General features: G+C 35.3%; 2 protein-coding genes across 2 annotated transcripts; both read left to right on the top strand.

Annotated features, from left to right (window-relative positions):
• Positions 1–11,142: 11,142 nt before the first annotated feature.
• On the top strand, positions 11,143–11,812 carry LOC121404552. Its single transcript, XM_041594207.1, has 2 exons — positions 11,143–11,196; positions 11,309–11,812. Exon 2 carries the CDS (start codon positions 11,377–11,379, stop codon positions 11,767–11,769), a length of 393 nt encoding a protein of 130 aa, XP_041450141.1. The 5' UTR covers positions 11,143–11,196; positions 11,309–11,376; the 3' UTR covers positions 11,770–11,812.
• A 1,523-nt stretch (positions 11,813–13,335) lies between these two features.
• Positions 13,336–15,175, top strand: LOC121404543. Its single transcript, XM_041594195.1, has 2 exons — positions 13,336–13,949; positions 14,016–15,175. The coding sequence occupies exons 1-2, from the start codon at positions 13,556–13,558 to the stop codon at positions 15,173–15,175; spliced, it is 1,554 nt and encodes a 517-aa protein (XP_041450129.1). The 5' UTR covers positions 13,336–13,555.
• Positions 15,176–17,748: the final 2,573 nt, after the last annotated feature.

The following is a 17,748-nucleotide window of genomic DNA, read 5'->3' as shown; positions in this document are numbered from 1 at the left end:
GTTGCTGAGAGCGAGGTTTGAGAACGAGAGAGAGAGTCGTCTCAGCCGAGTGTGGTGCGGTTGTGTGTACGATGCTTCTGAGAGAGAGGAGGATCAAAAGGGAATTGCTAAAGAGAGCAATTGGATGATGCAATACGGTGTCATGTATTGCGTAAGCGAAAAGAAGAAAACGAGAAGAGGAGTTTTCAGTTTGCTCGCAGAATTGAAGGTGTAATAGATATGACTATTTATTAAGACACATTTGTTTTAGTAACATAAACTTCCATCACGTTCTCTATTTATTCTTGGCGTCTGCCTTCTTCTTGGTGAATACACTTAACTATCGATAATATATATTATCGATATGTAATTAAAATAACATTGTTTCCACTTATTTATATTGACTAAATAATCATAATTTCAATATTATAACACACTTTTTTTTTTAAATTTAAATATTTAATATTTAATGAGTATTACTCCCAACCATATCTGATAGGTGCTCTTATTGTTCGACCATAGCGCGATACTCTTTGATTACCAACATTCGGATCTACAATACTATTATCAGATGTATGATCAGTGTCACTTTCAGAGTTATATATTCCGGGAGTGTCATATTCCTCATAAGAACTGGTATCTGATAGTAACCCTTGATCATTTGTGTTATTATAATTTTGACTTATATCTATCATTGGAATTATTTCTATATGTTGCATTTGTGCATTATCATTAAAGTTTCCCGTTTATATATGTTCTTCATATACGCATTCATCGGTAGCTAATAAATTATTCTTTGTTTTCGCTATGAACGTCCTATTACGTCTAAAATGCTTATCATAAGCATCCTTGACAATATATGATCTATCATTGACTATGCCAACAACAGTACCATAACTCCATTCTTTTGCAATCTTTTTAAATATAACCAGATCTCCTTTATTCAATTAAGGTAATGATTTTGCATTCCTATCATAATAATATTTTTGCTTTTCTTTTTTCTTTTTAATTGTTTCCTGAACGTGCGATTCGTCAATGTTCTTACGGTAAAGAAGCTTTTTTGATACCGGAAGCTTTACTTTACATAGTCTTCCTAAAAAGAGTTCACTTGGAGACAATTGCATACTTGCAACTGGAGTCACATTATATTCAAAAATTCTATATTGATATTGATCAAATTCCTTCATTTCAATACAACGTTTTAAAATGTTTTTTTCCTATGGACACACCCTTTTCTGACAGTCCATTGCACTGTGGGTAGTGTGGACTTGAAAATTGAAGTTGTATGTTATGATTATTCGCAAAATATCAAAAACTGATCGAGTTAAACGGATTGTTGTCACATTTAAGTTTTGTTGGGTATCCAATGTAATTGGACCGCTTTTTTAAGTTATTAATTATATAATATGCTGATTTGCTGTTCAAATGTTCAACCATTAGAAAATTTGAATAAGCATCGAAAATAGAAACCCATAGAAATAGAAAAATGAAATAGGTACTCTGGAATTCCATCTTGTACAATCGGCTCTTTTTGCCTGTTACGTGTAAATTTCTCGCAAGTGGTAATTTGCAACGTCATGCCTGGCCAAAAATAGCACATTCGAGCTCTAGGAAGGGTTTTTTCTATACCAAGATGTGGACCATGAAGCTGCTTTATAATTATTTCTTTCAATTTCGTGGGCAGTACTAGTTTACAGTCACGAAACAGGAGGCCATTTTCAAAATGCATTTTGGATTTATATTTGTAAAACTGCTGAGCAAATTTGTCAAGCATATGATAAGAAGGCCAGCCGTTTTCCACATATTCACGAATTTTTCTATATTGCTCATCATTTTTCATAACCGAAAGGTAAAATTTGTAGTTTTGTTCAGATAAACACGCTGCACGGGTAATGGAATGAATAATGGTTGATAGTTCTGGTATTTCCTCTATTTGTGTTAGTTGTGCTCGGGATAGACAATCTGCAATTAGCATGTCCTTTCCTGGCTTATATTTTACAGTTATTTTCGGATATTTTAGTAAGTATATTAACATTCGTTGTAATCGAGCTGTTACGTCGTCAATATCCCTTCTTATCAGCGTCTCAAGTGGCTTATGATCACTTTCTATCGTGAACTCACGTCCGTATATATAATTGGGTAAATCTCTGGTAGGCAAAAACAATAGCTAATTTTTTCTATTTGGACCCATTTTTGTTCTGATTTTGACAATGTACGGGAAGCGAATGCAATTGGATGACCATCTTGAATTCTTGCGCACCCTAAGCCGTCTTTGGATGCGTCTGCTTGAATTATTACTTGTTTTGATTTATCGTAAACTGATAGCACTGGATTACTAGACACAATATTGGTTAGTTCCTGCAGCTCTCTTTAGTTTTCATCAGTCCACTGAAATGCTACATCATTTCTTGTTAAATTCCGCATATTAGTAGACTTTTTCGAAAGATTTGGAATAAAATTTGCAAGATATTTGAGCAGTCCTAGAATGCGTAGTACATCGTTTTTATTTTCCGAGGTTTTAATTTGCAAGATTGCATCTCGATGCTTTTTTTTTGGTCTGATTTTCCTTTCAGATAGTATGTGGCCCATACATTCCACTTCAGATTTGCGGTACTGAACTTTATCAGGGTTAAATTTGACTCCATTTATCCTGGCTCTATCTAAAACCACAGACAATATTTTATCGTGCTCCTGCTCATCCTTTCCCATAATACCTAGATCATCAAAGTAAACTAAAACGCCAGGTATATCACCAAAAATCTGAACCATGTTCCTTTGAAACATTTCCGGAGAGCTGGGACACGATTAAACTTAAACCGTCCAAACGGAGTCATAAACGTTGTGAGGTCTGAACTTTTTTCATCTAACTCCATTTGCCAGAATCCGCTGGTCAAATCTAGAACTGACAAAATTTTTGTATCTACCATAACACTAATAAATCATCAATTCTTGGAATAAGGAAATGCTCACGCTTAATGGCTTTGTTAAGCGGCTTTGGGTCTAAACATAATCGCAAACTTCCGTTGGGCTTCTCTACAATTCAATTTGCAAGTTTTACTGGCGAAATTATCTGATCCTTTACTAACTCTTTAAGTTGTTTTTTTAAAGGTTCAAGCAAATTCTGTGGAACACGTTTTTTATAATGAAGTGCTGGCTCTGCGTGTTCTTTTAATATAATAACTGCTTACAAGAAAATTTCCCTAGTCCCTCAAAAAAATATATACAAGTTTTTATAAATTGCTCTTTTGTCTTCGGTAAACTTTTTAGAGAATCAATATTCAATCGACTTATCAGTTTAAAATTCATACAAGTTGTTAAGCCAAGTATTGGTTCACAATAAAAAACAAAGCACTTTTTGTTGTTCCGTCTTGAACATCCAAACAATCCAAATAAACTGTTCCAAAATTCTCTACCTTATTGCTATTATAATCGTAAATCAGAAATTTGTCGTTTTTTATATCTACGTTTAGCTTCTTAACAATATTTATTGGAATACAGTTGACATCTGCTCTAGTATCAATCTTAAATGTAACATTTTTATCTTTTATTGTGAATGTTTTCATCCATTTTACGTTGTTTGACCCACATTTACTTATCTTGTTGGAAAAATTTTTGCATTTTTCTCTCACGATGCTACTTATACAATTCGTATTACCTGACTCACTCCAGTCGCCTATTGCTGATGACATCTTGTTACCTGCAGCTTGGGTATTGATCGAGTCCATCTTTTTGTAGTCGACCTTCTTCTTTGGTTTCTTGCAGAATTTTGAGAAATGACCAAGCTTCTCACATGAAAAGCATTTAATTCTGCGAGCCTTGCATTCTTTTAGGTGATCTGGTCCAAAAACAGCACCGCAATTGTAGCAACGACGAACTTCTAGATTATATTTTCCCTGACGCCTCCTTCACTACATTGACATTCATCACAACCCCGACACTCTCCTGCAACAAGGCTTTGTTGTTGGTAGCTGCCTCAAACGCCTTGCAGTCGTTTACAAGGTCTACAATTGTCTTGTTCTTGCTTCCCAATAACTGAAGTTGTAATTTCTTATCATTGATGCCAATAATGATCCGATCGAAAAGCATTCGATTTTCATATGATTTGCCACACTCGCATATAAACCCACAATGCTGGGCTTGCTTTTTATACCCGTACTCAAAAAAGAGTTAAGGGGTATATTAGATTTGTGGTAAAAGTGGATGTGTATAACGCAGAGCAGGAAACGTTTCCGACCCCATAAAGTATATATATTCTTGATCAGCATCAATAGCCGAGTCGATATAGCCATGTCTGTCTGTCCGTCTGTCTGTCTCGATGACCGCCTAGATCTCAGAGACTATAAGAGCTAGGGCAACCAAATTTGGTTTCCAGACTCATGTGATATCCCACAGCTACAAGTGTATTTCAAAATTTCGCCCCGCCCCCTTCCGCCCACACAAAAGACGAAAATCTGTGGCAGGCACATTTTTAAAGATACGATAAAACTAAAAACGCAGTATCGTAGAGAATGACCATATCTACCAGACTGCCGAATCTGAATCAGATCGGATCATAATTATAGCCAGAATGAAGATATTAATTTTCAGTTGCTTCCCCTGCCCCCTCCAGCCTACGACCCTGCAACTCATTTTCCTTCTCGCTCGCACACTCTGCAGCGTTCAGTGCGCGAGTAACCGCTAGCGGAGGAGATGTAGAATCTAAATGGATTATGTTAATCTACATGTTAGATGTAGAATATACATAATATATGTAGATGTAGATAACAGATGTAGCAAAAAAATGCAAAATGTAAATTTTTTTTTTAAATTTGAAAATTTGAAAAAATCATATGCTCAAAAATGTATATGCTGACTGAGTACGGGTATAAGTAGAGTCGCGTCCCCAGAAGCGACTCGCACGTTCCTTCTCGTTTATTTTGGTTTCAAAGTCTGAAAATGTTTGTCCATCACTTTGAACAATGTTATTAAACTTGAACGACTCCATAGTAAGGTTTTTTAGTGGAATGCAATAGTTGTCGAATGCTTCTAGTGTAAGGTGCCCGTAGCTGTTGGGGGTTTTTTGTTTTAATTTGATTTAAAGTACCCAGTGGCTCTAAAACTGTGCGCCTTAACATCGCGGAAGGGGTAAGGCAACGCCACCTACTGGTCAAGGTGTACATTTGGGGAAAGGAGAACGAAAGTTGACAGTTGCAGGGTCGAAAAGGAAAAGTAGGTTCCGAGAGTCGATGCAGAATGGCGATCTTTCTTTTCTTTGGTGGACACTGACCAGTGAAGACCAGTGCTAAATCAGTGATATCGCGGGATAGACGAAGCAGTCGACCGAAAGAAATTTCAATTACTTTCTTTGGTGCCAGATCCACGGGTAAGTGGAAGGAAATCCAAGGAAAAAATTTCTAGAGGGGTGGCAGCAGTCGAATTAAAGAGAATATTGTTTATTCCCGTTTAGGTTTGGCACCCAATTTTCAGTTTTAACGCAAGCAAAAGCAGCGGCAAGCCTCAAACGATCATCCGGGCATTAATTAACAGGGGAATGTAAAGCTGCGGGGAAACTAAACGCAGGGGAACGGCCGGCGCTAGCGAGAGCGAGTTCGAAAAGTCGAGCTAGGCAGAGGCGCTCCAAAGAGCGGGACAGACTCCAGCGTGGAGCAGCAGCGCGCGGTATAGGCTAAGCCCATTTCGAGGTTTCTGAGGGGAAAATAACGTTAACAATTTAGTAATCCACCAGAATAATTAAAGGAAAAGCGAGTGATGCGTGAAAGGTGTGGAAGTAGAAACCCATTTAGAGTGAAAAAAGAGGAAAAGAAAATAACCTAAAAAAATAAATAAATCAAGGCAACATGGCCTGTGGTAGAGGAGAACTCCCTAGTGCAGGTTATCTCCTCTCATGCCTTCAGATGGTGGATCAAAATAATTAATTAGTGGCAACCATAAAAGAAAACAAAATTTATACAGAGAAAAAAAAAGAAAATTTATAAAAAAAAAAAAATGAAATAGTGAATTCAGTGAAAATCATTTAACAAATCGCTAACCTTCCAAACAAACAGCAGGCATCGTGAAAGCACTTTCGCCGATGGACCGCAACAGAGTGAGTAAGATTTAAATAGGGCCTATAATTTTTCTAATCGGTTTCACCGATGTGAATCTATTTCATTTATACCAAATTTTAGTAGAAGCATAAGTTTACATAGGTCAATTGCTCTTTTGTCTTCGGTAAACTTTTTAGAGAATCAATATTCAATCGACTTATCAGTTTAAAATTCATACAAGTTGTTAAGCCAAGTATTGGTTCACAATAAAAAACAAAGCACTTTTTGTTGTTCCGTCTTGAACATCCAAACAATCCAAATAAACTGTTCCAAAATTCTCTACCTTATTGCTATTATAATCGTAAATCAGAAATTTGTCGTTTTTTATATCTACGTTTAGCTTCTTAACAATATTTATTGGAATACAGTTGACATCTGCTCTAGTATCAATCTTAAATGTAACATTTTTATCTTTTATTGTGAATGTTTTCATCCATTTTACGTTGTTTGACCCACATTTACTTATCTTGTTGGAAAAATTTTTGCATTTTTCTCTCACGATGCTACTTATACAATTCGTATTACCTGACTCACTCCAGTCGCCTATTGCTGATGACATCTTGTTACCTGCAGCTTGGGTATTGATCGAGTCCATCTTTTTGTAGTCGACCTTCTTCTTTGGTTTCTTGCAGAATTTTGAGAAATGACCAAGCTTCTCACATGAAAAGCATTTAATTCTGCGAGCCTTGCATTCTTTTAGGTGATCTGGTCCAAAAACAGCACCGCAATTGTAGCAACGACGAACTTCTAGATTATATTTTCCTGACGCCTCCTTCACTACATTGACATTCATCACAACCCCGACACTCTCCTGCAACAAGGCTTTGTTGTTGGTAGCTGCCTCAAACGCCTTGCAGTCGTTTACAAGGTCTACAATTGTCTTGTTCTTGCTTCCCAATAACTGAAGTTGTAATTTCTTATCATTGATGCCAATAATGATCCGATCGAAAAGCATTCGATTTTCATATGATTTGCCACACTCGCATATAAACCCACAATGCTGGGCTTGCTTTTTATACCCGTACTCAAAAAAAGAGTTAAGGGGTATATTAGATTTGTGGTAAAAGTGGATGTGTATAACGCAGAGCAGGAAACGTTTCCGACCCCATAAAGTATATATATTCTTGATCAGCATCAATAGCCGAGTCGATATAGCCATGTCTGTCTGTCCGTCTGTCTGTCTCGATGACCGCCTAGATCTCAGAGACTATAAGAGCTAGGGCAACCAAATTTGGTTTCCAGACTCATGTGATATCCCACAGCTACAAGTGTATTTCAAAATTTCGCCCCGCCCCCTTCCGCCCACACAAAAGAAGAAAATCTGTGGCAGGCACATTTTTAAAGATACGATAAAACTAAAAACGCAGTATCGTAGAGAATGACCATATCTACCAGACTGCCGAATCTGAATCAGATCGGATCATAATTATAGCCAGAATGAAGATATTAATTTTCAGTTGCTTCCCCTGCCCCCTCCAGCCTACGACCCTGCAACTCATTTTCCTTCTCGCTCGCACACTCTGCAGCGTTCAGTGCGCGAGTAACCGCTAGCGGAGGAGATGTAGAATCTAAATGGATTATGTTAATCTACATGTTAGATGTAGAATATACATAATATATGTAGATGTAGATAACAGATGTAGCAAAAAAATGCAAAATGTAAATTTTTTTTTTAAATTTTAAAATTTGAAAAAATCATATGCTCAAAAATGTATATGCTGACTGAGTACGGGTATAGTAGAGTCGCGTCCCCAGAAGCGACTCGCACGTTCCTTCTCGTTTATTTTGGTTTCAAAGTCTGAAAATGTTTGTCCATCACTTTGAACAATGTTATTAAACTTGAACGACTCCATAGTAAGGTTTTTTAGTGGAATGCAATAGTTGTCGAATGCTTCTAGTGTAAGGTGCCCGTAGCTGTTGGGAGTTTTTTGTTTTAATTTGATTTAAAGTACCCAGTGGCTCTAAAACTGTGCGCCTTAACATCGCGGAAGGGGTAAGGCAACGCCACCTACTGGTCAAGGTGTACATTTGGGGAAAGGAGAACGAAAGTTGACAGTTGCAGGGTCGAAAAGGAAAAGTAGGTTCCGAGAGTCGATGCAGAATGGCGATCTTTCTTTTCTTTGGTGGACACTGACCAGTGAAGACCAGTGCTAAATCAGTGATATCGCGGGATAGACGAAGCAGTCGACCGAAAGAAATTTCAATTACTTTCTTTGGTGCCAGATCCACGGGTAAGTGGAAGGAAATCCAAGGAAAAAATTTCTAGAGGGTGGCAGCAGTCGAATTAAAGAGAATATTGTTTATTCCCGTTTAGGTTTGGCACCCAATTTTCAGTTTTAACGCAAGCAAAAGCAGCGGCAAGCCTCAAACGATCATCCGGGCATTAATTAACAGGGGAATGTAAAGCTGCGGGGAAACTAAACGCAGGGGAACGGCCGGCGCTAGCGAGAGCGAGTTCGAAAAGTCGAGCTAGGCAGAGGCGCTCCAAAGAGCGGGACAGACTCCAGCGTGGAGCAGCAGCGCGCGGTATAGGCTAAGCCCATTTCGAGGTTTCTGAGGGGAAAATAACGTTAACAATTTAGTAATCCACCAGAATAATTAAAGGAAAAGCGAGTGATGCGTGAAAGGTGTGGAAGTAGAAACCCATTTAGAGTGAAAAAAGAGGAAAAGAAAATAACCTAAAAAAATAAATAAATCAAGGCAACATGGCCTGTGGTAGGAGGAACTCCCTAGTGCAGGTTATCTCCTCTCATGCCTTCAGATGGTGGATCAAAATAATTAATTAGTGGCAACCATAAAAGAAAACAAAATTTATACAGAGAAAAAAAAAGAAAATTTATAAAAAAAAAAAAATGAAATAGTGAATTCAGTGAAAATCATTTAACAAATCGCTAACCTTCCAAACAAACAGCAGGCATCGTGAAAGCACTTTCGCCGATGGACCGCAACAGAGTGAGTAAGATTTAAATAGGGCCTATAATTTTTCTAATCGGTTTCACCGATGTGAATCTATTTCATTTATACCAAATTTTAGTAGAAGCATAAGTTTACATAGGTCAATGACCATATAAGGGAACGAGCCCAGAGCTTGGTTTTTGAAGAGAGCGATCAGCTGTTGTACAGCATGGCGGGGAAACAAAGAGAATTTTGAAGAAGGGGAATTAAATGAAACGTTTGAATAGACAGAATATTTCTGGGGGAATTATTGTAGTTATAAATGTTTAGAGCTAATATTTTAGTATTTAAATCTAAATTTTACTTTTAATAAATCAATTTTATAATGTTTAGATAAAAAAAATATCTTATGATCTCCGATACCCAGCCCCTGTAGTTTTCGGCCTTGATAAAGGGGTCATAGTGATTTGATAGCACTGGAAAAATATGACCTAGGAAGGGTGGGCGTGTTCCTCCATACCATCTGAGGAAGAGTACGTTCGTTTGTGTTACGTGTGGGTATAAATAGAGTCTATCGGGCATCAGCTTTGTTTTCTCTCCGGTTCTGTAAATGTCTATGTTTATGGCTTTAAATGTTTTCGCACGCTCTTAAATTATATATATATACGCGTAGGTCTCAGAATTGACAAGAAAAGAATACCATCCTTTTGCCGACGAGACAGTAGCCGGAATAATAGCGTGCTGGTCAATCTCTGGGTAAAACATCTATCCTACAAATCGTTATCCATTACAAAAATGATTATAAAAGAATAATTATATATAAGTGGCGCCCAACGTGGGGCCACAACGTATTTGTTTTACATAAATGAAAACGAAAGTGGCTCACTTTACATTGCTGATGGCCAACTACTATCTTCTTTCCTTATTTCACGATAAATTTTAAAGATCAGTAAAGTCATTTGTTGTCTTTTGTGCACTGTTTAGTGTCATCAAAGCGGCTTGATGATTTACTTTTAATTTCCGCTAAATTTCATTCCCTATTCAAGCTTAGGATAGCAGGGGGAGTCCTCTGAGAGACTCTTACCTGACCATGACTGATGTGGGCTCGAATGAACTATCTATTTTCCAGTGAGTTTTATGCAACTATGATCAGGTGATTCGGATCACAGCGGACTTGGCTCCCAAGAGCTAGGTGCTATCTATCGTAAGTAGCTATTATATAGGCACTCAACTATAGGACAGTGTTGGGAATACAATACAGAGAAGGAATTTAAACATAATAGTAAAAAAAGGTTTAAGGTCAACGAGATCCTTTTACAGGTAAATGCTTTGGAAAAAAACTACCTCTAAACTATCACATCAGATATAGTTCAAGGAGATGAAAAACCTGTTTGACAGTGTTTTCGAAGAGCCTGAGTGAGAGGAAGGATCAAAGGGTAGAACTCGGAGGGAGAATGTAAGGATTGATTTTGATTTGTCACAATTTTCAGGTAAAAAAAAATCGATATTGATTTTACAGAATTTCCAGAGGAGAAAAGAACTTAGTTCACATTTTCACCAATAGGTGGCGCCACCAAGTAGTAATGAAATGGTCCCTTCTACGTGTTGCGAGTAAATCCTAAATTCGCAACATGTTGCTTAAGGATGTGAAACATGATATTTGATTCAACAACCCTATTTTCAGCAACATGTGGTTTTCAAATAAATGGTTTCAGTTTCTGATATTTACCATGATCATGTTCAAAATAAATATTTTTTCATATTGTTTTGGGAAAATAAATGGTTTCAGTTTCTGATATTTACCATGATCATGTTGAAATAAAATAATTTATAAAAATATATATGGTTTTAGTTTCAGATATTTACCATAATCATATCCTTCAAGAGTAGAGTTACCTATATTTATATATAGGATGTGCAATCAATGAATAAAAGTATAAGATGAATGCAAAGAGAACTTTTTATAGTAAATATACGAAGAAGGTCCCTTTTCATTACTACTTGGTGGCGCCACCTATCGGTGAAAATGTGAACTAAGTTCTTTTCTCCTCTGGAAATTCTGTAAAATCAATATCGATTTTTTTTTTACCTGAAAATTGTGACAAATCAAAATCAATCCTTACATTCTCCCTCCCGAGTTCTACCCTTTGATCCTTCCTCTCACTCAGGCTCTTCGAAAACACTGTCAAACAGGTTTTTCATCTCCTTGAACTATATCTGATGTGATAGTTTAGAGGTAGTTTTTTTCCAAAGATTTACCTGTAAAAGGATCTCGTTGACCTTAAACCTTTTTTTACTATTATGTTTAAATTCCTTCTCTGTATTGTATTCCCAACACTGTCCTATAGTTGAGTGCCTATATAATAGCTACTCACAGCTATAAGCTATTACAGAAACTAGTAAACTGTATACAAAGATGGATAACCTAGAGGTCATTTTTATTGAGTCGCAACCGGAGGAAACCATAAATCTGGATTCTCAGCCAGACTCCGTGGACCTGTCACTGATTTTTAGAATTAAAACCCAAAATTATCTCGAGAGGAATTGGAATCCTATTAATGAGATTAAATGGGATGATGATAGTGAGGATGATGACCTCATGATATCATCACAATACATTTTTGAGGAATATGTCGGTGAGGACTCCATGACTGAAACGCCATTCGTTTTTCCGGATGATGATCATATTTTCGATTTGGTCGATGATCAAGACTGCGGTGAAAGGGATCGACTCAGGGATCTACTTCGGGATGAAGATGACGCTGAGTTAATAGCGGCGTTGGAAAGAACTGAGGCTGGATTTAAATAAGGCGAGAAAGCATATGTATAATAAAAATTTTCGATGTATTTTTCTAATCATAATATTATATACATACATACATAGGTATAATAAATAGAATACTACATTTAAGAAATTTATTTTCAATGTTTCCTTACTTCTGATTGGGTGAATTTCACTTCCTACTATTACATGTTACATCCCCCAGAGAATCATAGGATTCGTTTGAAACAGGTTTTCCAAGCGAGGATTACACAAAAGAATAAGTGCATTTCAGGTATAGGTACCTGGTATTGAATGTATTTATTGGTTGAATTTCACATCCTATTATTACATAGTCAGCAGAAGAAATCGTTTTGAAACCGGTTTTAAACGAGTACTGAACCTGTTGAATACAAAAGACTGAGGAGGCGTTAGGCAGATAAATAGAACGCTTTTTATGAAAAACTCTTAGTTCTCTTCTAATAGTGAAAGTGATCAAACAAAATATAAAAATTTCAAAATGAATCCCGAAATCGCGTGCACTATGTGTTCAGAGTTTGTTAAATTAACAGAGTTCGCCTCTCACTACGACAGTTGCGTAGGACCGCGGATTCCGATTGAGTGCAATCTATGCTATAAATCCTTAGAGGGAACAGAGATCGACTCTCATTATGAGAGTTGCTTTAGGTCCCCCAGAAAAAAGTTGAGTGCGATCTATGTTTGAATTTCCTCGACTTAGCAGAGCTAGACTCTCATTATGAGGTATGTTCTGCTCAAAGAAATGCTTTCAACGTGCTAATGAGGAAATCTTCTTCGACAACTGACCTCCGAGAACAGTCAACTTCAAGATCTTCAAAACGGCCTAGAATGAATGCACCAGCGGAAAACATTGACTGTGCAATATGCGGTGAGAGTTACACTCCCTCGAAGGAAAAGCGCCATATTATGTCTGAAAAGCATAAGAATGCCGCTGCAGACCAAATACATAACAATCCTAATATTATCAACCTGGCATCAAACTCGAAATTTCCCATAAAATCATATCGGGTTCAATCCAGTAAAAGTAATCGGATTGACTTAAAAGATTTTTATAATGATTGTAAAAATGATATAATCAATTTACTTAATTGTTGTTTGAGCGAGTACAGAGCCGTAAAGTTCAATTTAAAAGTATATGGTCTGTATGTCAAGCAAACTGATGATGAAACCTTGACAGAAACAATGAAGCATTTCATAACTTCATACAAACCCATATATGAGCAAGAGTTCATTGATGAACACTTAAATAACGCTCTGGAAAACCTTATAACTTTAAGCAGCGAATTCCAGGAGAAGGATTCAGGTTGGGCTATAAAAAATTTTAAATATTTTGAGTTAACAATAATTAAACTGGAACACATCCCTGCAAGGGGGTATATAGAAGCTCCTAAAAAAATAAAATCACGAAATGCTATCATCAATGTTAAAAATGTAGATGATTTTTGTTTCAAGTGGTGTATTTTAGCATCATTAGCATATAAAAGACATGCAGAAACTACATTTACAAGATCAGTTGAAAAAAGGTTGGCTCGAGAACAAATTAGCAATCCCATCAAGCTATCGCATTTTAAACATAAACCAGGAAATAATTCATTATAACGGTTTTAGACTCGATTTTTCTGAGATTGAGTTTCCAATAACAAGCAAAGGAATAAAGCGATTCGAAAAAGCCAATGAGGATTTCAGCATCAATATATATGAAATTGATGATAATGGTAAAAACGTTGTGGGACCCACAGTGAGGACTAATAAAATTCGTCCTAATCATATAAACTTGCTAGGCATCAATAGTGATATGCAAATGATGCATTATGCCTATATAACGTGCATGAAGAAGTTATGCTATTCCCAACATAGTAAATCTCATAGTGCAGCATATTTTTGCGATAACTGTTTGCAATTTTATAGTACTACAAATACTATTCACGACACTAAGGAGTGTGGAAAAGTTGCGGCTCTATATCCAGAACCCAATACTAAAACCATATTTAAAAGTTGGTCGAAAAAACTTTCACCCCCAGTCGTAATTTATGCTGACATCGAAGCTGTTTTGGAAAATTTCCATAGAAATCTTAATGATCCCTCCAAATCATCGACTACTATGGCGCAGAGGCATACAGCATGTGCAGTTTCATTTTATGTTGCACATAAATACAATCCTCATCTAAATGAGATGTGGACATATGAAGGTAAATATTATAAAATAAATAAATAAATATAAATAAACTCTAAGCATTACGACTTCGTTATTTCAGGACCTGATTGTATTGAAAAATTCTGTCAAGTGCTTAGGGCTAAAACTGATGGCCTTTATGAGAAGTACTGGAAATCTAGTAAAAAGCCCATATATGAATTCAATATTTGGGATGAAGACTGTCAGGAACACGAAGCGTGCTGTGCCTGCGATGAGCAAATTTTGGTTGATGATCGTGAAAAATACTTCAATCAATTCACGGGCCAATATGTAGGGCCTATTCATAAGGTCTGTAAGCAAACATTTAGATTAAGCGATCCCTTTTTCCCTGTAGTGTGTCACAACTTGTCTCGATATGACATCCACTTATTTGTAACATCGATAAGAGATGAATTGAAACCCATTCCTTGCAATAAAGAGTTATATATTGCGTTAACTCAAACTTGCAAGCTTGATTCACATCTTCATCAATATAAAATAAGATACATAGATTCAAATAGATTTTTAAATTCGAGCTTAGAAAAACTTGCTAGCTATATGGATGTATCCAATTTCAAAATATTGAACAGCAAATATCAAAACGAAAAATTTGACATGCTACGAAGAAAAGGAGTATTTCCCTATGACTATTTAGATAGTTTTCAAAAATTTGAGGAATCCCAGCTCCCTTCAAGGGAATATTTTTATAATTCTCTGAATGATGAGGAATGTAGCGTGGAAGATTATAACTTTGCTCAGAGCGTGTGGAGAATGTTTAACTGTACTAGTATTAGAGATTACTTAAAATTATACTTGGAAAGCGATGTTCTAATTCTTGCCGATGTATTCGAAAATTTTAGAACTCTTTGTTCACGAGTATACAGACTAGATCCCATTAATTATGTTACTGCTCCTTCAGTTTCATGGGATGCAATGCTTAAATACACAAAGATAGAATTGGAACTTATAAGTGATCCTGATATTTATAACTTTTTAAAAACTGCAGTCCGGGGAGGGTTGACTCAATGTACCCAAAGGATCGCTACAGCAAATAACAAATACTTAAATGACAAATTCAAGTCTAGCGATCCTATAAACTACCTGACATATATTGACGCCAACAATTTATATGGATGGGCTATGAGTCAACCACTTCCATATTCCAATTTTAAATTTCTAAGTAATAATGAAATTTTATCTTTCAACGCTCTTAATATATCAGCCAGAGGTAATATAGGATAGTAGAAAAAATATCTCGAATACTATCTTTTAAACAGTCCTGTTGGTTAAAGCCTTATATTGACCTAAATACAACACTAAGAAAATTAGCTGTAAATGAGTTTGAGATAAACTTTTTTAAATTAATGGTCAATGCCGTATACGGCAAAACGATGGAAAATGTAGAAAAGCGTCGTGAGGTTGCATTAGTCAAAAATTATGAATCCAGACAGAATTCCGCAGGTTTAGACAACGCATAGCTAGACATAATTTTCACAGTGTTGAAGTCTTTGGAGATAATTTAGCTGCAATTGAATCAACTAAATCAAAAATTTATTATGATAAACCCATATACATTGGAGTTAGTGTATTAGAACTTTCAAAATGGTTAATGTACGACTATTTCTATAATTTCCATTCTGTAAAATGTCCATCATCAAAAATACTTTATATGGATACAGATTCATTTATTATATCATCAGAAGAAGATTTTTATGAACTAATTAAAGACAATCCTAGTCGCTTTGACACATCAAACTATCAAACCTCAAACAGATTCGGTATACATCGTGCTAATAACAAGGAACTAGGTTTAATGAAAGACGAAAATGCAGGTCGGATAATGACCTCTTTTGCAGGATTAAAAGCAAAAGCATACTCATATTTAGTTGCAAAAGATGATAGCTCTGACTTTGATAACGTAAAAAAGGTTAAAGGAGTCAAAAAGTCAGTAGTGAAAAGATTATCGCATGATCATTATATTGAATGCATTAAACATAAAAAAACTTATTATGGTCAGCAGAGAGTTATTCGAAGTAGAGGTCATAAAATATATACTGAAATTGTAAATAAGATAAGTCTTAATTATAAGGATGACAAGAGATTTATATTGCCTGATAATATTTCAACATTAGCTCATAATCACTTTGAAATTCAAAATATTTTATATTCTAGTAATGATACACAAAATATTGTATAAGTAATCTGAATTGAATATATTTAGATTTAGTATAAAAATATGATAAGTAATTGTATATTTTGTATAACTTTTAATGAAAAATGTATGTATATAAAAAATAAAAAAAACAACATCAAAAATTGTTTGATGTTTAATTATTTTAATAAATTCTTTTTATCTATCCATGAATTGTGTGTTTCATCAAACCCTAACCATTTAACAAAAACTTTATCATGTTTTCTTCGGATTATTTTTTCAACTAAGAAAGCATTTTCATCTTTCACTTTTTGGAGTTCTTGATCATAAAAGGAGCCTTTGATCATTTCCCCCTTATAGTCCTCCAGTTCATATGTTACAGGATTGGTAGACTTGACTTTTAAAATTTTAAAAACTTCGGTTGTCCAGTTTGGTTCATATCCCTTCGTAAAAATACCTTTATATTTACTTATTCTAACAGGATCACCAATGGAAAACTTATTTTTGGGGAATACCTTGCAAATATTATAAACTGTTTTTAAAATAAACTCTTCATTTTGCTTGTCTACATCTATAGGACTCATTTTTATGGTTCTGTGATATGAATTATTATAATCATTTACTAAGTCCTGCAAGGCATGAATCCATACATGATTACCCTGCATACTAAACATTTTCCACATACGATTTTTTAATGTTCTATTAAAACGTTCACAAATAGATGCCTTGAGGTGTGTATATGTATGGTAATGGTTTATGTTGTTTATTCGCATTAACTCTCCAAAGGATCTATTGAAAAACTCCTTTCCTTGATCGGATTGAATATTTTTAGGGATATGTTTAGATATATTAAATATTCTCTTCATTGCTGATGACACATCTGAAGCTGTTTTAGACTTAACGGGAGCTGCATATGAAAACTTCGAGAACGTATCAATCACTGTTATCAAATATCTAAATCCTTTATTTTCCTTATAAAAGGGGATCATTTCAACTAAGTCTATTTGCCACGTGTCATTAATGCCCTTTTGAACGAATTTGCGACGAGTAAAGTTTTTTCTAGCAGGCTTATGTATTTCATTAACAACTTGCTGCTTACTCATTTTTATTAATTTTTACTTTTAATATTATTGTTGATTGATTGCTTATTTAATAGTGTTTGCTTATACTCGAGAACATCGCGTTTTATTTGATTACACATTTTTTTGGAAATTTCGAAACATAACCGGGTTAAATCTATTTCAACATTTCTATCATAAGTTCCGTCTAAATCAGATAGTTGAACATCAAATTTTTGCAATTCTGCACACTTAGGAATAATGTTATTATAGTAAAGAAATGTAATTTGTTGTTTAAGTATCGTATTCCAACATAAAAATGTAGTAAAAAAAATGCCTAATCTTAAAAATGATCTCCAGGACTCACTATCAAATTCAATTTTATTTCCAAACTGATTTATTATAAAAACATACTGCTTATCGGATTTTCGAAATCTAAAATTACATTTTATAGTACCTAATAATGGATGGTCTATAATTGTATCAGGCATCAAGAAATCATACTGATCAAGTTTTAATTGAATATACTCCTTGTATGTAACCAATTTCATCCATTCATCTTTATCTAATCCAACGAAATTGTTTTTGCTTTGCTGCATCCAGAT

The sequence above is a fragment of the Drosophila obscura genome, unplaced genomic scaffold, assembly GCF_018151105.1.
Source record: "Drosophila obscura isolate BZ-5 IFL unplaced genomic scaffold, ASM1815110v1 contig_213, whole genome shotgun sequence".
Lineage (NCBI taxonomy): Eukaryota > Metazoa > Arthropoda > Insecta > Diptera > Drosophilidae > Drosophila > Drosophila obscura.
Note: the sequence above shows the minus strand (reverse complement) of the source record. Positions and strands in the feature narration are given on the sequence as shown.